The following is a 23,199-nucleotide window of genomic DNA, read 5'->3' as shown; positions in this document are numbered from 1 at the left end:
AGCTGTATTTTATGCTTGCAAATAAGTTTTGAAATTTTTCCATCAAAAATACTGGACCAAAATATAGCAAACCATACTATTTTGGTGCTAACGCTAATTTGCTGACCATTCCTTTTGTTTTACTTTCAGGGTACATACCAAGACACACTAGAGTTTTTGATGAGCAGCAGGGATCAGTGTAAAATTTTGTGGAAGAGCTGTGTTGAGTACCATACTTTTTTCAGAACATATGACCAACCTAAACCAAAGGCTAAGCCTGTGCTTTTCAGCCGGGGATCCTCCTTTCGTTACAGGTACTGTATTTCACTATATCTTTTGTATGCTGATCTTCGTGTTTCACTGTGCAGTCATCACACTTTGGTTATCCTGCCAGGGGTAGCCCACAGTCTGCCCGAATACCTGAGGCTTAGTATTTCTGCATCGGTTGCTGTCGCTCCAGGACTGACGTCTGGTCGTCAGTGGCATAAAATCAGGCAGCTGACGCCATTACATCAGTCTTTCTTACCGAGGAGCCTGAAGCAGAAGCAGTTCACACGACTGCTGGTCGGCCGCTACCCGAGTTTTTCCGAATTGAAGGTTGTCATCTAAAGCTAATTACTCCATTGGGGATCCTCTTTTCTTGCTCTAACTGATGTCAGAAAAAGTTGACAATAGTCTCTCCTGTGAAAAGCAAATACCACACCAAGATTTTCACTTACTGTGGCACCTGTTTAGGCCCAGACCACGATGTCCCTCTGTCAGTTTTGTGCTTTGTTCATGCCAGAACTACATCTTGTCGGGCCCTTATTGTAGCTAAATATTTTCGATCTCCATATTCCGAAATGGTTTTGGTAAGCCATCCGACTACCGATCTTCTGAAAAAAAAAAAAAAAAAAAAAAGGAAGGATAAAAGCAGGCCGCACAGGTCCAAAACTGCAGGCAGTGCTTCTGTTAAGCTAGTCACCAGTTTGCCAGTCCTCAGAGAGGCCCTTTTGCAGCCCCTGATGTTAGCTTCTGTGGGTTCGCAGGCCACTACTGAAATCCGTTTGGAGTCCAGTATGCCGCGAGACACTTTTGTCTAAGGGTCCTGCGGATGTCTCTACCTTGGATTGGTCCGGAGCCACTGAGCAGGCACCGGCTTCCAATGAAGTTCTTCGCACTACTGATACTCTACACAAACCAACTTCTTTCACGTCTTCAGTTCTTTCTAAAACTACAGAGTTTCTAAGGCCCAGGGTACAAATTATGCCTAAAAAAACTACTCAAGCACCTGCTTCCATGCTACAATCTCAAATGCTTAAAATGTTGGAAGACCTTATCATGCTTATTAGGGGAAGCCAGCCTACCCCTTCCAAAAGAGAGATTTGTCCCCAGCATTTTTATCGTACCCGGAGTACGATGACTCTGAGGTTTCTGAATATGAAGGTATGCACCCGTTGTCTGCTTATGTGGATTCAGATGCAGAGGAATCCATTCCTTCTGCCTCTCCTCCAGAGGATTTTTCTTTTGGTGAAACCCTACATACTTTGAGACTATATCCAATAGGAGTGTCAGAACTATCCTCAGTCCAAAAAGAGACTCGAGGAATTCGATTTACCACAGCACAGACCTTTAGCCATTCCTCCTGTCCTGTATGTTGTGGATGATGTCTTCATGGAATCCAATTTAACTACTGACACCCTCCCACCTGCTCCCAGGAAGCCTGACTGGTATTAGAGTCCCTGACTCGCACAAATTTCTTTTCAAAAATCCTACTGCTGACCCAGAGGTCATCTCCCAAGGACCTAAAAGAATAAAAGCAACCACAGCTAAGAATCCCACCCCCTCGGACAGATATTCCTGAGCTTTAGACAGATGCGGTAAAAAAGTATAACCTCCGCAATTCTTGCTGTTAGAGCACTGAATTGTCAGTTCCACATGCTGAAAAACCAGCAACATAAAATGGAACCCCTTAAACAAAAAATATCCACTTTTCCGGTTTGTGCAGACAGACTTACAGGAGCTTATGCATTCTGCAAGCCAAGTTACTAAATGCACCTTGCAGTGTAGCTTTGACTCCCTAGAAGTATCCTGTAAGGCAGCAGTCACAGGTTCTGCACTTAGAAGGCATGCTTGGCTTAAGGAACAGACCTTGCCAGACCATGTCAAATCAAAACTTTTGGGCACACCACTTAACAAAACATTTGTTTGGCACCAAGAGGCAGAAGAGGTCTTAAAAAAGATGGAAGAAAAAGCTAAATCTATGCAGACAGTTAGATTTCTTACAGGTCCAGCCTCTGAGGTTCAGTAGGCATTGCCCCTCCAAGCACTGGTCCTTTCCGGCCCCTAAGGCCAGCTCAGACAAGACCTAGGGGTAGCAGACCCCCCCCCCCCCCAGACAGCAGTCCCAGGGAATGCAGAGATCTAAGCAATGGAGTTGTTCCACTTCAAAAACAGGGAGTGCTAAGCCGCCCCCTTATGGAAAGAACTCACGATGACTTTACACCTCCACCCCTTACCTCTGCCCACCTGCTTGTGCCCCTAGGAGGAAAAAACTCCTCCCATGCAAAAAAAAGGGCCTCTATCACTGATGACAGATGAGTCCTCAGCATAGTGACCAAGGGATACAAATTTTATTTCCACATTCTGCCAACCCAAGAGGGTTCCCAAATCTTCCTCCAAACCAGTGGGCAGAGGGCCAAAACCAAGTCCATTCCCTGTTCTCCATGAGGGCAATACAGCCTGTTCCTGCAGAACAGATAGGCCAAGGTTTCTATTCCAGGCTTTTCCTGGTACCCAGAAAAGAGGGGACCTGGCGCCCAATCCTCGATCTGTCAGTTTTAAACACCTTCCTGGTGATACCAAAATTCAAAATGCTCACCCACCAGCAACTTCTTCCCATGCTGTCCAAGGATGCTTGGTTAGCTACCCTAGACCTAAAAGAGGCCTATCTGCACATCCCAGTCAAGGATTCCTGCAGGAAATATCTACGTTTCAGTGCAGGATCTATGCACTTTTAGTTCTTTGCGCTTACCTTTGGCTTATCCACTGCTCCCTGAGTTTTCACAAAATGCCTGGCTCCAGTCATTGCTTTTTGCCGACAAAAGAATTTTCAAATTTACCCCTACTTAGACAACTGCCTGCTTCAGGCAGACAGTCAGGAAAAGCTGTTACAGCACCTGACCTTTGTACAGAACCTACTGACCTCCCTGGGGTGTACTATAAACTAAAAGAAATCCAAACTAGTACCCACTCAAAAAATTGTATTCCTGGGAGCAAGCCTGGACACAGCATCGCTGATGGCATTCCTTACACCAGGAAAAACAGGCCTATCTGACAGGTTACTTCTTTCAACTAGCCACCAGAACCCAGGTATCTGCAAGAAAAATCCTGCAAGCTCTAGAGTTCATGGCATCCTGCATTCTACTCCTTTCATATGCCAGACTGCATATGAGGAAATTTCAGGGGTACCTAAAAAGCCTTTGGTATCAACACTCTCAGGACCTGGAAACTATCATTTATGATACCCTAAGGAGAGACTTTCTTTGGTGGGCAGCAGCATGCAGCCACAACAAGGATCTTCCCTTCTCACAACCCCACACCGCCCAGATCTTAACCACAGATGCATCAGATTATGCATGGGGTGTGCACACCTGGATGGCAGGTGTATTCAGGGCCATTGGAGCCCAAATCAAATACATCTGCACATCAACCAAAATGAGATGCTAGCTGTTCAGCATGCCAGCTTTCGGACCCCTACTCTCCCCGGGGCATCTTTTCATTAAAACAGCCAACACCACAGTGATGTGATACATCAGCAAGCAGGGGGGACTGTCTCATCCCCTATGCAGGCTCACCATGACCCTTTGGCAGACGGCTGCAGCCATGCAAAGTCATCTGCAAGCCCAATTCCTGCCAGGTTCCCAAAACACTCTGGCAGACAGCTTAAGCAGAAACCTCCTAGACCCACATGAGTGACGGCTAGAACACAGCACCTTCAACCTTCTAACCCAGAAATGGGGCACCTTGAAGTTGGACCTCTTTGCCTCCCACAACAATCACCAGCTCAGCAAGTTATGCACCAGGGAAACTCACAGCAAGGCCTAGAAAGTGGATGCCCTATCCTTCCATTGGGTAAAACTCTCGCTTTATGCGTTTCCCCCTCTATCTCTACATTCAAGGGGACTACTCAAAATAACGGAGGACAAACCAAGAGCAATCTTGATTGACCCAGACTGGCCACACCAGCACTGGTACCCACAGTCTGGGTCAATCATGGTTGTTCTTGGTTTGTCCTCCTGTCCTCAAGCAGTCTCTCTCCTGCCACCATGGCACCTGCCTCAGATTCCAGCTCTCCTGACCCAGCAGAATGGATAATTCATGCATCCACAGCTGCACTCCCTGAACCTGGCAGCCTGGCTTATTCCCTGACCTCTCCTCCAGTTGCCAGCCTAAGCAAGCAAGTCCTGGATGTTATATGTGAGGCCAGATGCCCTAGCACTAGAAAATCCTATGCTGACAAATGGAAAAGGTATTGCACCTGGATCCAGGCTAAAGGAGCTGAAACATCACAGCCTTCCCTACCTCTCATCCTGGATAACCTACTTCACAGGGGCCTGTCCTTCTCTTCTTTTAAAATTCATGCCTTTGCCATCTCTGCTCATTACAACATAGAGCCACCTCTCTCTTCTCACCCTCTCATCAAAAAGTTCCTAAGAGGGGCTAACAATTTAAATCCACCCAGAAGAGCTCCTACCCCAGCCTGGGACCTTAACTTTGTGTTAGAAAAGCATACACTACCCCCTTTGTAGCTGCAGCTTCAGCAGAGTTAAAATTCCTGTCTTGGAAAACAGCCTTGCTTCTGGCCATCACTTCTGCTAGAAGAGTTTCATAGCTACAAGCACTCATGGCTGTACAGCCCTCCCTCCATTTTTCATGCTGACAGGGTCTCCCTCAGGACTAACCCAACATTCATGCCTAAAGTGGTGTCCAGTGTGGCTCTCAACCAATCAATTCATTTGCCCACCTTTTTCCCGAACCCACAAAACAAGGGGAGAAAGGATTCTGCATTCTCTAGATGTGCACAGACAGCTCATATTCTACCTGGATAAGACTCTATCTTTTAGGAAGACTGACTAATTGCTAGTCAACTTTGCAGCATGGGCAGAGGGCAAGCCCATATCCAAACAATCTCCAAATGGATAGCACAGTGTATCCATTTCTGCTACAGATACCATGGGAAACTGCCCCATAAGGCGGTCAGAATGCATTCCACCAGGGCAACCTCCACCTCTGCAGCTTTTCTCAGAGGGGTCCCTACCAGGGACATCCTGGAGGCTGCAACATGGAGTTCTGTTCATGCCTTCACCAAGCATTACCACCTGCCTATCTTTTCCAAATCCAGGGCAGGCTTTGCAACCACAGTCTTGCAGGGCATTCTAGCCAGCCCCCAGTGTTCATGACTGCCTCCCCCTTTTCTTCAGCTTTGGGAGTCAACCCGTGTGTGATGACTGGCAGCAGTGAAACACGAATAACATAGTACAGTTGTGTACACTTCTACATAAATGTAGATGTTCAACTGTATTCACTGTTGCAGTCCTTGTTTCCCACCCTCCTTCCCCCTGGTCTCTCTTCCTCACTCCTTACAGGGATTTTTGGTAATTACTTTCTACTGGTTGTGTTCTTACACCATAACATAGCTCCCTATTTGAGGGGTCCTGACATTTGTGGTAAGAAAAACTGATGCAATGGCGTCAAGTGCCTGATTTTATACCACTGACGACCTAGCATCAGCAACTGACGCAGAAGTACTAAGCCTCTGGTATCCAGGCCGACTAGAGGGCTACCTCTGGCAGGATAACCCAAGTGTGATGACTGCAACAGTGAATACTCGAACATTTTAAATTTATGGTAAGTGTACACAACTGTTCTTTGCCTGATGTATTTATTTAAGGATTCTTTTCAGTTATTACTTTTGCTAAAAGCTGGTAAATCAATAATACAGTACTATAAAAAACACAGCATAATTCTAGACTGTCAAATATATGAGGTCAGGAAAACCAAGTGAACAAAGAAGACCAAATGTGAAGTACGTTTTTCTGGTATAAACTTATGTTAAATGTGATGCACGTAGGTAAGATCTTGGCAACAATGAAAAAAATAGCTAGTGATATCAGAAATCTCTCTAGTTAGGTTTGCTAGCAAGGTTATGTTTAAAAGTCAGTAGCTTTTCTCACCTCACTTTGAAAGATCCTCCAAACTAGGTAAGAGTAACTGTATTTAACACAAGTTTTTGAGTGTGAAAATTTGACCATATTATCACTTCCAAACAGAGCAGAGGCAGTCAGGCTTGGTTAATATACATACAAGCAGAGGACTGTATGACATACTAGGGAACTTAGCTATGACTTTCTGTGACACAGAAGGATGTACCTCTGACTGTGACCCCAAGATGGATTAGTAATCCCTGGACAGAGAGTAGCCAGATTGGGTGGAGGGAGGGGGTTATGTCTTACTCCTCCTAAGGAGGGAGGCAGTCGTCCCCAATGCACAAGTAACACCCAGCAGAGGCAGTTATTGTAACATACAGCAGAAAGGACCAAGACATCTATACCTACCATGGTATACATTCATGTGCAGTAGACATAATTTGACTGATGTAGAAATGTGTGAATCACTGAAGTGACATTTTGGGAGATTGCTACATAGGGCAGTAGTGGATTGTTAGGAGTAAAACCTCATGTCTACCTGGGTGATTATGCCCAAGTTAGACCCCTAATGGTTAACTGATTCGACAGTTCATCTGACCTGTATGTTCATAATTTATTTTATTTTACATTTGTTGACCGGGATAGTCCATCTGGTTGGAAGCCCATTTTCAGTGGAGGCCCGAGGAGAAAAGCTCCCAATTAAAAAGAGCAAGAATACATTGACAGTTACAATGTAGATTTTACATAGAATTTACAGAATTATTTGTAGTAAATAAGACAAGTACATCAAATTATACACTAGGCACATTATATACATAAAGACAGTTATGACAATTGTATTCAAGACATTCGAGTATTTTTTTCTGTTCAGAGCAGGTGTAGACCTTTAGGTATGCATATGTGTACCTTTAACAAAAAGACAGAGGAATGGGTTATGACTGAGTGTTGTAATTATTATTATTGTCAAGAATACAACCAAACAGTGTTCACAAAGCTTTGGCTCCCCTACACACCTGTTCTTTATTACGGATGCATGAGCCCAGAGCAGGAGGCATCATCCGGAGTACAGAAGACCTTCAGTACTTTTCTTGCAACCTCAAGGGAAAGCAGTTCTGAGGCTTCGTGGAAGCAGCAATTTGGCTACAAGCTTCATGCCTGGAAGTAAGGCACACACAAAATATTTCCCTTTTAAGTTTATTGTGATTTATGACTAAAATATTTCCCTTTTAAGAATGCTGGCAGTTTTATTAATATCAGATGTTTCTTGTCAGAAACTACTTTTGTATCTGGACTTACTGTATTTTGAGGGCTATTTTTTGTGAAGTATGTTGATTTAGAGACGTATTACTTAAATTGGAAGGTGTTAGGAGTTGAAATTGTTAAGTCTTTGAGTATTTTAGTGCAAGTGTGCGTTTCATGATAACTTGCCTGAAGCACTTTATTTCTGTTAGCACACTTTCTGTGAAAGGAACTTGGAGTTTTGACACTGTGGGTGATGTTACTGCTTGCACTTTTCACTTTTGAGTTTTGTGGGACTGTGGGAAAGTATGTCTGTGCTGCTTGTCAACACTACTCGAGCAACTTAATTTCCAACTAACTCCTTCCAGTAACACTTATTGCCAGACAGGCTTATTCCTCAGCTACAGCATGAATACTTACTCCAGTATTGCTGTTTTTTCTCCCACTGTGCCTAAAACGTAGAAACAAACAAAGAAGCCCTCACCTACACAGCAGGCTCAGTGTCTCTGCTTTTGGTGAGGTGAGACTAGTTGGCCATTCTTTGTTCTTCAGACCACTCACTGGTTTCTCTGAGCTCCTCTGGAGTAATCCCTTCTGCAAGCATGGACACGGGGGTAGGCCACATTCTGTGGGTCTGTTCTAGTGTACAATCTAGATGTGGGAGAGCCATCATCTATAGGTTTGGGAAATTCTCCAGGAGTTTCTTACTCTGGTGGCTGGGGAGGATACCAGTTGTCCAGGATGATGGAGTACTCTCTCATTTGAGCACTTTCCAGGGATGATCCTAAAAAAAAAATTTATTTTTTATTTATTTTTTTTAAGACATTTCTCATGTAAAGATATTGTCTGTTCATAATGCTGCTTTTCCTTCTTTGGCCAGGAGTTTATTGCAGGTTTCCATTTGGATATCATACTTCCAAATATATCTTTGTATCAGAGGAATACGACGGGACTTCACTTCATTCTGATTCTCAAGCTCATGACTTTTATTCAGAAGTAAGACTCTGTCCTGTCCTCCTCCTTTAGAGGAGTTTTCCTTTCTGATACTCTTTCCAGGATGTCTGATGTATTTTTGTAGGAGCAAATTGATGGTTCCACCTGTTTGAGAAAATTATGATATGCTGCAAGTAGATATGGCCCTCATTACACTGATTCCTTGTAGGATGGGTTAGGGTATTGCCTGCAATAACCTTGACTTCCAGCCTTCAGTCGATAGAGGCAGATAGAAATTTGTTAATCTGAGGTACTTTATAAAGTTTTTTTTCCGGTGTTTTCGTGTCTGTTATTTTGTTGTCTGTTTTGGCGTGTCGGTGTTGTCGGGTAGACCCATATATATATATATATATATATATCTTTTTTTTTATATATATATTTTAGTATATTTAAATGTTGACATATTTTAGAATTTATATATGTTTGTGATAGACCAGAGTCAGTTTTATGTACTTAGCAATTTTTGAGCTGCAGTGTTTGTTTTATAGTGTTGCTGATTTACACACATTAGTTTCTTCACTGCTTAGACAAGGCAATGACTGTGTTAAATTGGTTTAGTGATTAGTGTGCCTCATTGGCTGCTAATATGTTTAAAGATGTGACTTGAGTTTTAATATTTTGGTCTGAGGAAGCTGATGTAATCCGTGAAAGCACTTACCTTGTGTTGCTATTAGAGTGCTGTACTGGAACCAATTTGCCTTTTTCTTTACTAATTATTTCTACTTTGCCAGCATTGTATAGATTACTGGTTAATACCAACCCTTCCCATGTGGACAAAGAAGGATAAGCTATTGGAAATTTTGATGAATTTTCTCTTCCTCCACTTCAGCCTACATAAGCCTTAACTACCAAGCACATATGTGGAATCTTATGCTTTGTGTAGACATCTTGAGGGATTACTCTGCCACATATCTTCAGAAGGTAGTTCCAATCGGAGTTTTTATTTCTAACTGGTCTTGGGTGTCTTGATATACTTTGAAAAGTGTGTAATGATTGTTCAGATTCTGTCTAGGGCCACTGCTACTGTTTTGAGAAGATATGCTTGGCACGTAATCAAAAATTTTGTAATGAGGTGAAGTCTGAGATTGTTAAACTCCACTGTAGGTAAATAAGGTTTTTGTTTGGCTCTTTTGTTGCTCAAGTTCTCCAACAGTTTGAAAGAGAAATTAATTAGGTTTTTCAAGCCTTCCCCCTATTACATATTTTACAAACTCCTGTGCTACTACTTCATAAAAACAAAAATAAGCGATCCCTGTTATATCTGGCAAACAAGAAGCTAGGAGATGGCAGGAGGGGATAGAGTACTCCTTCAGAATGGCCATACCAGTATTCTCAGTCCCCTCTCCCCTTCCCTCCTGCCTCTACATTTTTAAATCTGTCCCTAAAATTACTTGTCAGTCGTGCCTTTTAGCAACAGTTTTTCAGACTCAGGAGGTACTAATAGTGGTTCGGGAGGGCTGTAGTTGGCATTGGATGCACATGCCTCCTTTCAGGGGAATACTACCTATGTTCCAAACCAAAGTTATTTCCTTAGGTTGTTCAATGCATGTTGCCCCTAGGAATCCTAGAACCCTTGCCTGTAAACCAAAGGAGGGAAGGCTTCTCCACCAGAATATTTCCTGTACTAAAGAGCTTTCTCGGGGGATCAGTTCTAGATCTTTCCTTTCTCAACCTTTTTTGTGAGTGTACCAAAATTCAAAACAGTGACCCTCCAAAGTCTACCTATCATTGCTCTTCTGAGTTTTATGTAACATTTGACCTGAAAATGCTTATCTTCAGTGTGTCAGGATCACATTGTCAGTTCTCAGTGTTACCCTTTAGATTTGTAGGTGAGTAAATAGGCTGTCAGTCTGCAGGCTTAATAAAAGCCTAGCCAGGAACTAAAGGTCAGAATTAAACCCTGTGTCTTGGAATTTGTGAGGTCAAGACCTTAACCATTATGCCAACCCCTCCTCCCAAGCTCTAATTAAAACTCAAACAGCTGGATGAAGCTGACTTTTAAGTTTAAAAAGTGACTAAAACAGAATTAAATGAGCAGTGCTAATTAATGGATCTATTTTCATGTATCGAATATGGATTACAGTGAATGCCTTATGATCGGATGTGAAACAGCAAAACTTTAAAGTTAAAATGATTAACACCATAAAATAGTTCATCTAATGGCCATAGTTGGCCAACAACCAGGCAGTACCGCAGTGCATAAGGTAAGTGAAGGAAGCCTTTTTTAAAATTTGCCCATTTCCTCACTGTTGTGCGATCTCCGAGTTGGTATATATAGTTATGGGAGGTGTGGGGGCTGAAGCCCCCACCTTGGTTGATTACGTTTGCCAAACATGGCCATTCGATTAATTATTTTATGGTAAGCATTTTCAGTATTTCGCTGTTTCACATTCGATTATAAGACTTTTGCTGTAATCCATATTTTGATGCATGAAAATAGACCCCTAATTAATTCACTTAACATCTCAGAAAAAATTGGATGCTGGAAAATCTAAATCAATGTGTAGTTCAGAATCAACCCCTGTACCCCATCTGTAAGGTTAATACTTCAACCATTATACCAGCATTCTTACAAAGCTTCCCATTGGGTTATGTACAGCTCCAAGGGTACTTGCCAAGCATCTAGCACCAGCTATAGCTAATTAAACTGCAGAGCATTCACATCTTTCTGTATGTAGACTACTTACTTATATTTGCAGAGTCTTTTGCCAGATGCCTGGAACCCAGAACATGGGGTCCTACACTCCTTACAATCTGTTTTTTCAGAAAAATGTTCAGAAGTCCTCCTTGACTCAGTCACACATGATTGTTTTACCAGGCAGCCTTTTAGAAACTCCTTCATTTAACGTATTCCTAACCCAGGAAAAGGTGGATTTGTATCTGAAAGCTTTCCCGAGCTTCTCCAGTCAGTCTCTGACTACATCCAGAAAATGTCTCTTGATTGTAGTGTTCATAGCTTCTCATGGTCACTGTTGTCAGACTACACAAAACAAAAATTCACTGTTCTTTAAAAAAATGTATATATGGACCCAGCACACACATCCTCTGGATTTTCAGAATCCAGTATGGGGCTTTATCATGAAGGAATTCCATTGGTGGAGACTTCAAATTGCTCAGAATCTTAGTCTTTTTCCTCATCCTATCACAACACAATCCAGAACTACAGACATCTTAGAGTTTGGTTAGGGAGCAATTTCTATGGGGGTAAAGGTTCAAGGCCTGTGTGACTTTTGTGATAGACCAAAGCACATAAATGTCAGAGATGTTAGCTGTGATCAATGCTATAAAATCTCTTCACAGTCTCTTGTCCCCAGGACCTTTACAGGTAATTATAGACAACAAACATACAGTAATGTGGTTCATAAGCAGGGGGGGGGGGTGCACCAAGCCTTACCCTCTGTGCAGGCTGGCTGTGATGGCTTGGGAAGTAGCTTTTCAACACTCGTTAACCCTGTAAGCATTTGACTTTAAATCAGAGCAAAATGTAGTAGCGGAAAAGCTTAGCGTGACCAGGACAGACCCTTGTGACTGGAAATTGAGCAAGGGAGTCTTCATGGAATTGATCCAGTTGTGGGAACACCTTAAGTAGATCTGTTTGCCTCGTAGCAGATAGCTAAACAAGTTTTCCTCCAGGGCTCTGTGGTTGGTAATGTTCTTTAATGCATTTCACCCCTCTCCACTGATACCAAGATTCATTCTAAATAATTAGAAGAACTCTCCAAATGTCATTGTTGCGACTCGGCATGGGTGAGTGGTTCTCACTCCCAGGGGAGATTACCAAAAGCATCCTCACAGATTGATCTACTCTCGGAAAACAAATGGGAGTTTGATACACCCCAGTCTCCAACGGCCTTAACTGACATCTTTTAGGCACATTTTTCATGAGGACATGCAGCAAGTACTAAAGGTGGCATTAATTCCTAATATTAGGAAATCTTATTTTACTATGTGAAAATATTTTTTGATTGGTGCCACACCTGTAACTAGGTTACAGTCAAGGATTTTGTACTGCTGGTTCTTACATATTAATGTTAAGGGGAATTTGTCAGCCAGTTCAACTTTCTGCCCAATGATCCCTATCTCTGTATACAGACTTTGCTGTAGCTGCTCTTCAGAGGGGTTTCTTATGTTTAAGGCCACCTAGTATACAGTAAGTGTTTCCTGGGCTCTTTATTTTGATGGAAAAAAATTTTTTTCTATCTGTATCTAAACCAGTTGTTCAGGCTGTTATGGGTTTATTTTGTAGTAAACTACTTTGGCTGTTTTTGCTCTGACATCTACAAGAGTATTACAGTTGCAGATGTTCATTGTGGTTAGACCCTGTTTTCATAGTTAGTCAGTTTTTGTGCTAAAATACTCCATTCATACCAGTATCACATCAGAGTTTGGGGAATCCGACCATGTTTCTTGGTTTATTCCTTTTTAGAATTTGTAAACCGGAAGAAAGAATTCTATAAACTCGGGACATGCCTTTGCAATTTTGTTATCTTGTTAGAATTAAGCCCTTTAGGAAAGCTGTACAGCTCTGAACTTCCTTAGTTAATACTGTGAAGGGACAACATGTATAATAATTTCAGACAGTTCCAGGTAGTTTATAATTTTCCCATAGTTATTCCCACCTTGTTAAAACTGTTCCAGGCAAGATCAAGGCACATTTTACCAAAGTCTTTGTTACGTTCTATCTCGCCTTCATTCTTGCAATGATGGGTTCGGAGACTATTTTCCGCTCCGACTCTGCAGAATACCCAGCTGAAAGACTCAAACTTGGCTCGTGGCAAATAGGTATCCTATGATGCAGTGATGTAATTCCCCAGATCTCATTTGCTGCATTACGAGGTTGGATGCCCTCATCTTGGCCGTGGCTAAGTTGACACATTTTTTTCATATTTCCTTTTTAGAACCTGTGATCCTGTTCTATTTTATAATAGCTTAGTATTTAGTAATAGCTAAATTGTTGTGCCTTTTCTTGCATAGTTATTGCTTTATTCCCTTTGGTGCTGCTTTTGGCCGTCGTTTAGAAAGGCCTAGTTGTATGTATCCCTTGTAGTGGTTATGTCTTGTTAATTTGTAGCTCGTTTAAGTTAGCTCTTCGCCCGTTTTAGTTAGAGGGCTTGTAGTTAGTGTGTTGTTTTGCTGGGAAATAGGGCCGTTTGTGTTAAAAGCCATATTTTATTTCCTTGTTTTCTGTCTCCTTCGTGCTCCGTGTTTCCTGTAGTTTACTATAGTTGAGTTTAGTTTAACTAGTTGAATTTCTTATTATTGTCGTCTTATCTTTGTCTAAAGACCCAAAAGAGAGGGGAACATAAGCCTTCGGGCTTCAAAAAATGCCAGAAGTGGTCACAAAAAATGTCTGTCGCAGACTGTTATGTCGTGTGTGTATTGCCTTGGAACAATTCATTTACAAGAGGATTGTACATTTTGTCATTACTTCAGTGCCACAGTTTTGCAAGAAAGGAGGAACAAACTGATCCTTAAAGGCTTCTTAAAGCCAACTTTTGAGGAAGCTATCCACAGTTTTTCCTCTTCTCCTTCCAAAAAGGGAAAAACCCAAAAGAGACAATCACCTGCAACATCAGCTCAGTCGGAGCCCCCAGTCAAATTCCCCAAAATTTCTAAGGCCACTACTTCCTCGGCTCCACAGTCCTTGGAGCTGTTGGAGGTCATACTAATTGACAAGCCTGGTTCTTCAGTTCCAAAGTCCTCAGAGCCACAAGATACCCCTTCTCAGAGCCGATCCATGGATATTTCACCAGTTTCTCTGACACCGAGATCTCCCATTCTGCACAGGTCTCGTTCTCCATCCCTGTCCTCCAGGTCCACCAGGAACTTGTCTGATGATGACGTGGAATGGGTGATGTGCAGACTCTTGAAGTTGCTGGCGCTAAATAAATTATTGTTGGCACCGACCCATTTGGTCCCGGAGCCTACTCTACCAATTGTACCCACTATTGTTCCTCCTCCAAGCCAAGCTGGACCTTTGGAGCCAGAGTGCTTGGTACCACTTACTGTGGATCCATAGATTCCGATACCCCTTTCAGTGCTCATGGAACCAACTTCTGCTCCGGCACTCTCGGTGCCATCTAGAGTCTAGTTCCCTGGTCGACCCCGGGGGGATTTTCGGCCCAGATCATCTTCGATGCTGAACCTACCCCTCGGAATGTCGGCCCGGGTTAGCTCGGCTCCTATATCAGCCTTGGGTCCAAGCTCATTGGTTCTGGTGACTCCCTTTGTCAACTCAGAGTCGAGGGAGTCTTTGGAGCTGGTGGGAATTTTCCTTTGAGCTGATGAGTGTGCTGTCTACCCATACAGCTCCACAGAAGGATACTAGCACTCATCCCCCTAAGGCACCAGCTACTGTCTCGGCACCACCCATTCCACAGGACAGCAGAGATCCAGAGCCTCAGGATCTCCCATTGGGCAAACCCCTCTTCTCCAAGGCCTCCCCAGAATATTCTCCTGAGGAGCCACCTCAGAAGAGAACTTGCAAGAGGAAGCACGTAGACTCTCCAGATGAGTCTTTCACTTCAGACACAGACCTCGAGAAGTCGGAAGGGTCCCCATGGTCATCCTCTGATATCTCATTTGCAGATATTCTAGACATCCTTAAGCAGAGGTGCGGCTGGCAGGCCACCACCTCTTTTGATGAGGAGTCCGTGTACCTGAAGGCTTTTGAATCTCAACCTTCAGCCTCCTGGGTGTCTCCGTCTTTCAATGAGCTAATGGACTTGGTTAGTCGAAAGGTGTGGGAGTCACCTGACACAATGGAACCAATCCCTCCGAGGCCAAACAAATTCTTATCAACTCCTTCCGGAAAGGATTTCCTCACTAATGGAGCACCTGTAGATGCTATGGTGGTGGCAGCAGCCACCAAGAAGGAACTTAGAGAGAGCCTCATCCTGTTCATCCTCTGAATAAAGACTCTCGAATGATGGACAGATACGGGAAGCGTTACTTTTCATCAGCGACATTTACACCGATCACTGAACTACCTAACTCACTTTACAAGGCTACAAAGACATCTGAAAGAGCTAAGAGATACTCTACAAGTACATTAGCTGCGAGGGTAAATGAGAAGGTCTCCTCCCAGCTATCCACCTTAAATTCCATCATCAACTCCTCCATGAGGCTGATATTCTACGCAGCTGATGGAGCGAGCAGGGCAGCGGGGTCTGGAGTTTCCCTTAGGAGACCCTCCTGGATGCACTTGTGCAATTTTGCGGTAAGTCTACTTTTACTAATGCCCCTTTTGATGGTTCCACACTCTTTGGACCCAAAGTTAGACACACTCACCCGATGCGGGCAGGAAGGAAAAATCTCTCTGCCGTTGGAGTACGTTTTTCCATACCTTCAAGACCTTATCCTAAAAGTCAAAAGAGTGGGAAAATGTTGTTCAAAAGATCCTAGAGAGTTTTTCAGGATGCAGAGGATGATTCCTTCCCTAGGGGCAGAGGGGGGGAGGTAATGGTAGATGCCGCCCCAGAGACAGAGGGAGCCCCTGGAACCAGGGTGACCGTGATTCCTTTTGCCGGCGACCTTAGTGCTTGTGAAAGGAGGTCTGATTGCTCTACTCTGGAGGCAGTCGAGGGACGTTTATCCATGTGCCCAGAAGCCTGGCACACTATCACAAGAGACAAATGGGTACTAAATATAATATCTAGAGGCTACTTCATTCTATTCTGCAATCCTGTTCCACAGACCACAACAGTTCCAGATGTTCCACCCAATCTAAGGGAGCAAGCAACTATAGAGATTCAAAAGTTGCTGCATGAGTCATCCAAGAAGTACCCACAGAACAAATAGGATTTGGAACTTACTCAAGATTCTTTTAGGTGCAAAAAAGAACAGGGGACTGGAGACCCATATTAGACCTAAGCAAATTAAACAAATCTGTCAAGAAGTCAAAGTTCCGAATGGTGACACAGCAGTCTATACTTCCCTTTTTAGGGAAAGATGATTGGATGTGCTTGATAGACTGTCAAGATGCTTACTACCACATAAAAATGGACAGGACATTGAGAAGGTACTTGCGCTTCTGTCCGGGAGCCAGTCATGATCAGTTCCGACCTCTGCCCTTTGGTCTCACTACAGCCCCCAGAGTATTCACCAAATGCATGACGGTAGTCACGACTCACCTGAGGCATCTAGGATTCTGAGTGTTTGCCTATCTAGACGACTGGTTCCTATCTGCCACCACCAAGCATCTACTCCAACAAGCCAGGGATCTAACTTTGGATGTTTACACTCAGTTGGTATTGCAGTCAACTTTCAAAAATTGGCTTTTTGCCCTGTAAACATTACATTTATAGGCACAGATCTAGACACCGCTTCTATGGTAGCACGTCTTCCAACAGACAGAGTTGTAGCACTCAGCAGATACTTTATCTTCTTCCCAAGACCAAGGTGAAAGCAAAGATAATTCTAGGATTACTAGAGACAATGGCTTCCACAATAACACTGGTTCCTCTTGCCAGAAAGCACATGAGGATCCTTCAATGGCTGTTCTCCCAATGGTTACTTCAAGAGCTTTCTATGCCCTAGCCGATCAGGATAACGGAATCATGCAAAAATTACTTGATGGTGGATACACTCCAGTCATATGATCATAGGGAGACCCTTTCTTCCACAACAGCCCATAGCTGCGGTGACCACGGACACTTCCCTGATAGGGCTGGGGGGGTCATTATCTGGGGAGAACAGTCCAAGATGCATGTTAAGAACATGAGGCTCACTTACATATAAATGTCTTAGAGATGAGAGCAGTGCTTCTTGCATTGCAAGCACTTCACGACTCTCTCCCTCTAGGGGCAGTTGCAGTACAATCAGACATTGTCTGTGGTTTGGTACATAAAGAAGCAAGGGGGAACCAGATCTTACCCCCTTTGTCACGAGGCCGTAAGAGTTTGGCAATGGACAGTTTATTCTCGGCGCTTTCTAATAGCAATGCACATTCCGGGGAAGTCCAACGTGATTCAGACAAGCTGAGCAGGGTGATTTTAATGCCTCACGAGTGGTTTCTCAATCAGAATGTAGTGGAAATGATTTTCCGAACATGGGGTCTGCTTTGCTGTGATCTTTTTGCCACTCCCATGAATGCCAAGTGCAGCAACTACTTTACCCTATTCCACGCTCCAGGGGAGACACCAAGAGATGCACTTGCTCACGATTGGCCCTCAGGACTTCTGTATACCTTTCCTCCGTTTCTTCTCATACCCAGAGTCATTCAGAAAGCACAGGCTTTAGGAAGCAGGATAATTCTTACTGCTCCTTACTGGCCTCATCCGGTTTGGTTCCCCTTCCTTTGGCCTCATCTTCAGGAAAAGCCTTGGACTCTGGACCCAGTTTCAGACCTGCTGACACATATGTCAGGTGTGCTTCACCTTTCTCTCCACACCCTAAAATTGATAGCTTGACTGCTCCACTTCCCAATTTAGTCAGGCTTCAGAATTTCACTCCTACTGTTAAACATATCTTAATGTCGTCTCATAAAGCTTCCACTAGAAAACTGTATTCTAGCAAATGGAAAAGGTTTTCCCTCTGGGCTCAAAACAGAAACATTGATTCCTTTGCTGCGCCCATCCATTCTATTTTGGAAGTTTTGGTGGAACTCTTCAACAAGGTTCAGCTGCAGCAACCATCAGAGTACAACTCGCAATCTCAAATTTCCACATTGGTGATTCCATCTCAAACTTAATGTCACACAGGTGGTGTAGAGCCTTCTTGAAAAGGTGCCTCCTTGTTAAGACCTCCCTTTAAGGGGGACCCCTTTTTTCTTTGGATTTAAATTTTGTTCGATCTCACCTGACGTTACCACCTTTTTGAGCCCTCATCTTCAGACCTCAAGTTCCTATCGTGAAAGACCATTTTTCTGGTGGTTATAACATCTGCTAGAAGGGTATCAGAGTTGGAAGCTCTTTCTATTAAGCTGCCATATTTGATTTTTCATAAGGATATGGTATCCTTGCGAACTAATCCATCTTTTTTTACCCAAAGTCTCTTCAACTAACAAATCAATCTATTGAGCTTCCAGTGTTCTTTCCTAATCACGGCAACAAGGCAGAATACAAATTACATCAACTAGATGTGCATAGACAACTCAGATTCTGTTTGCATAGGACCAAAGATTTTAGAAAATCTGACCAGTTCGTATCTTTCTCTGATGCAAAAAAGGGTAGCTCAGTTTCAAAAACTACTTTCCAACTGGCTGTCAAACTGCATTACATTCATCTGTACCTCAAATAACAGAGAATTACCATTCAAAGTGAAGGCTTATTCCACTAGAGCAATGGCTAAGTCTTCTGCCTTTCAAGCCAGAATTCCTGTGGATAATATTTGTGCAGCAGGTATATGGACCACTCCTCATACTTTTATCACTCATTACAAAGTGGATTTGGCGTCCAGGGACAGGGCCTCCTTTGGTTCCACTGTGCTTAAAGGTGTACCCTCGTGAGCCACCCAGGGAAAAGGTGCTAGGGTCACACTCCCATCATTGTAAGAATGAAGGCGAGGTAGGACAACATAACATAAAAGAAGTTATGTACTCACCATAACGTTCCATTTTTGTCCATCTCTCCGTTCATTCTTACGAACCCTCCCTCCTTCCCCCTTCCAAAGACTCCTTGTGGACCTGGTGGATGTTTTTACTACCTTCAGAAGTTCCTTGTTTCAGTTTTCTCTTATTGCAGATAGTATATATTTGTGTGTATGCATGTATGTGTGTGTGTTGTGTGTGTGTGTATATATATATATATATATATATATATATATATATATATATATATATAATTCATTTAGTAGTAGCAGCAAACAAGATCTGTGGAATTACACCACTGCATTATGGGGTGCCTACTTGCCACGAGCCAAGTTGGAGTCTTTAAGCTGTGTATTTGGCCGAGTTGGAGCCAAGAATCGGCTCCGAACCCATCATTGTAAGAATGAGCGATGAGATGGACAACAAACATGGAACGTTATGGTGAGTACATAACTTTTTTATATTTGATGGCATGTTGGGAAGGGTGGACTTGAAGTTAACAGATTGCAACTTGGTCCTCTGTACCTATTTTACAAAACTGATTCCCTTCTCTGGGTCTAGGTCAAGCTTTGCAATGTTCTTTAGTGTAGAAATCCCTTGTGACATGAGACAGAATTTCTAAGCAAGCCACATTTTTCATTTTAAAACTAATGTCTTTTTAGCAGTTCAACCTTTGGGTTTCAAAACTGTCTGTTTAATAATTTAAGCCCTCATATAGATAGGTGTGTGTTCTGGTCTGAAAATTACTTGAAGTTGAAGCCCCATCTTTTTAGTAATATCACATGTGGACTATGAAGAACAGTTTTCTGTGCTTGTTTAGTTTAATGACAATTTTTCTTTATAATTTGATAGCTTATGGGGCTTGAGAGTTCCTCTGGTGTTAATGAGGGCTGAAGAGTGTATACACCCTTAAAAGAGAGTAACAATACAAAATATATTCATATAGTAACAGAAAATATTCTAAGAATTAAGCCAACACTGGAATAGAGAAAGGACATTCTGCCAGTAAAGATGACTGCAATTAGGGGTACAGAAAATGGGCAAGAGGGGACTGGAGTTTATTTGAGAAAATTGGCAAAGGAACCAAGGTATTGGGAGTAAATAGTGAGGGAAAGAGAATAGAATGGGAAGAGGCCAAAAATGATTTTGACTGTATGCTAGAGATTGCCTTCTCCATCGAGGATTGATATCCGTATAGGCAGAGAGAGAGAAACAGGAGGATCCTATCTGGTAGATGCTTTTAGTAGAATCTAGAACAGAAACTGCTGTTAAAATAATTACTAGGGCATGTAAAATACTGAGCGACAACTATAGGAGTCAGAAGAGGTTAGAAAGGATAAGCAATTCACAAACAAAAAACAATGGGATATATGTATGGCTCCCAAATGTGCAATAAAGCCTAGAAGATTTAAGATCTTTGCTTGGAAGTGTTTACATGTGTATTTTTTATGCTCCAAGCAGACTTCAGAGAATTTTTCCTTGGGTTTATTCTAAATGTTGGAGGTGTTCTAGGGAAGAAAGAGGTAACTGGGAGCATATTTTTGAGTGTGTACTGAGGTGACAGCCTTTGAAAATTCCCTGCAGACTTCTCTGTCAGAAATACTGGGTGTACAAATTGGTGTAACTAAGAGAATTAAGCTGCAATGCAGAATTGTAATTACGTTGACATATGCCTTACTGAGTTTAATTCTGGTGGCTGCCAAAAAAAAAAACTAATTAGAAAATGGAAATCAGTCTATACCAACCATGCTAGCACTAATGAATATAGTAACAGAGATAAAAGAATTGGAAGTGGGATCTTTAGAAAATGGTAGGTGCGAATTACGGATTAAAAAAATGGGAATTGTGTGAACAGTACATGATGAATAATGTTTTAGAAGAGAAATGAGGTTTAAGGGAAGACAGAAATTTAATTAGTTTTGTAATGTTTGGCTGAGAATGACTGGATAGATTATAAGAGTATAATGTTTCAGCTGAAAATGTCAGTATGCTTTGTTTCATTTATATAACTGTATGATTGCCTACGACATAAATGATTTAATAAAGATGTTGAGTATAATGTCACAGTTCTTGTGTAAGTTGTGCATATTTACTCTGTGATGCAGCATATGTTCATTTGATCACTGCTGCAGGTAGTGTTATTTATATGTGCTGTATCCTGTACAGGATACCAGCTATCTTCCAAAGTTTTCATGGCACCTTCAACATGCCCACACCATTAGACATCTCAAGCTGTGCTGACTAAAGTCAGGTTTGAGTGCCTTCAGAGCTGACACAGAAGGGAACGCTCCTTTGCAGGCTTTCAAAGACTCCTTCGCAGACTTTCAAAGATTGCTAGGCTAGCATTGTTCCATTGCTGGACAGATAAGTACCCCTTCGTGAAAAAAAAAAAAAAAAAAACTTTTGTGACATGATGTGTTGTCTTTCTGTAATTCTTGCCAGTTGTAGCTAGAAGAAAGTGTTAAAAACTAACTTGAAGCTATATATTTTTTTCTTGGTAAAATTTGTTTAAAGTGCTTTTATTGTGTTTTAACAAAGGAAATTTTATTTGTTTTAACAATTTACCAGTTTTAAGAACTGTTGCTGCCAGGATTCACTGGGAATAAGGCTTTGTGCTTTACCATGGCACAATCTACCTGCTCCCCTGTTCCACATTCTTCCAGCCAGACCAAAAAAAAAGACAAGACTTGAGCAGGCTGATAAAATGCATCCACCACAAGTTGGTAGCTTTTTCTGGACCAAGCTGATTCCCTGGACCACTCCTCTTTTTCTTGGGTAACGCTAGAATTATCTCAACAGCTGTCATGGACTGAGGGTTACACACATTCTGTGGCTATTGCAGTGCCTTTGGTGGACAAAGAAGAGAGCCAGTCTTGTTGGTCATGGGAGAAGGGGCAGTGAATGCCTATGTGCTTAGCTAGAAAGCTGTCCCCATCCATAGGGAGATTTTTTGCTGGCAAGAGTGGGTCTGTTTTTTCAGGTTTTCCTGTCAAAAGATAAAAATATAAAATGTTTTCTTCTGTCTTTGTTAACCTGGACATGAGTAATTTATTGGTCTTAGCTGAGGGTTTAGTGTAGGCTGTCTTGATCCTTCCTGCATGACTTTTTCCTGGTAAAAGAAAAAGGGATTCTTCATTTTCTGAAGTGATTTGAATCTGAGCCTCAAAATGATTGTAAAGGAACCAATTATTTTGTCTCCACACGTTTCTGATTCAGATTCAAAGAATAGAGTGATTTTGACCAGTAATTTTGAAGGATTTTCTGCCTGAAACTGTTTCCAGAATGAAATGGTTATTTCAGTGAGGTAAGCAGTGATGTCCTATATTTGTTCCTTCCACCGCAACAGATGGGCTGTCAGATCCAACCTCCGTACCTCTTTCATGAGTATGGCTCTAGGACTCTATTCTCCCCTAACCATACATGTTTTTACGGGTTCTGGGCTTAATGTTGGATAAGTGTTTTTTTTCCTTATTTTTCTCTATGGCTATTGTTAGACTGATATAGCTCATTTGTAGTTACCTTGTATTATGTAATTTTTCAGGGCTTTCTATTCCTGCCTTCCCTTCCCTAAAAAGAACTTTACTGTCCTATACTGATATATTGCTATTTATTTGATTCACGTTTTTCCTTGTTTTTATTCTTGTCCTACTTAGTTTCATGTAGTCTTTGATCTTGACAAGATAGTAAATATGGCCAAGACCACTGGATTTAAAAAGTGTAGTGCCTACGGGCACAAACCCCCTCCCAAGGACTCTTGCATACTGTGTGTCTGTTTAGGTATGGCACATTTAGAAATTGAGTGCTAGTCCTGTCCCTCTTTCGGGGTTAGGGCTCTCATTAACGGGTGAAACAAACTTATCTGCAAGGGCCTCCTCCTTGCTGGCTAGTCCTCTCATTTTGTAGGATAGACCAAGACACCACTCATCACCTTCTGTGGCACCTTCCTTCAGATCATTTTGATCATGGAGCCACTCAGAAGCTGACATTGACAGGATGATGAGGAAGTTTCTCTGGACTCTTGATCCAGATTGCGGTTTCTCCCAGCCCTTACTCAACCAGTTGTTCCATATCTGGACCTGACGATTCTGACAATGATTTCTCCTTGCTGATCTGGCCTTTGCTCTGATTCCGACAGTACTGAGTGATTTCCACGAGGCACCCTTTGAGCTGGCAGTGCTTTTTGGCAGTCTCCCATCTCCCTTTTGACATAGTCTGACAGATCAGGATGGGTCTCTGGGTCAGAGCATCAGGACCGAGGTTCGAGGATTGTGG

At 42.5% G+C, this 23,199-nt stretch overlaps 1 protein-coding gene across 1 annotated transcript in view; it reads left to right on the top strand.

The window, feature by feature from the left end:
* Positions 1–23,199, top strand: part of LOC122801241 (FERM, ARHGEF and pleckstrin domain-containing protein 2-like) — a 611,801-nt gene that overhangs the window by 478,793 nt on the left and 109,809 nt on the right. The window contains exon 10 of the mRNA XM_044070792.1: positions 130–293. Within this exon, the coding sequence (XP_043926727.1) occupies positions 130–293 (164 nt within the window). The remainder of the gene's footprint in view (positions 1–129; positions 294–23,199) is intronic.

This window comes from Protopterus annectens, chromosome 4.part1, assembly GCF_019279795.1.
Source record: "Protopterus annectens isolate FY-2018-M chromosome 4.part1, PAN1.0, whole genome shotgun sequence".
Taxonomy (NCBI): domain Eukaryota; kingdom Metazoa; phylum Chordata; order Ceratodontiformes; family Protopteridae; genus Protopterus; species Protopterus annectens.
This window is presented reverse-complemented; position numbering and strand designations above follow the sequence as displayed.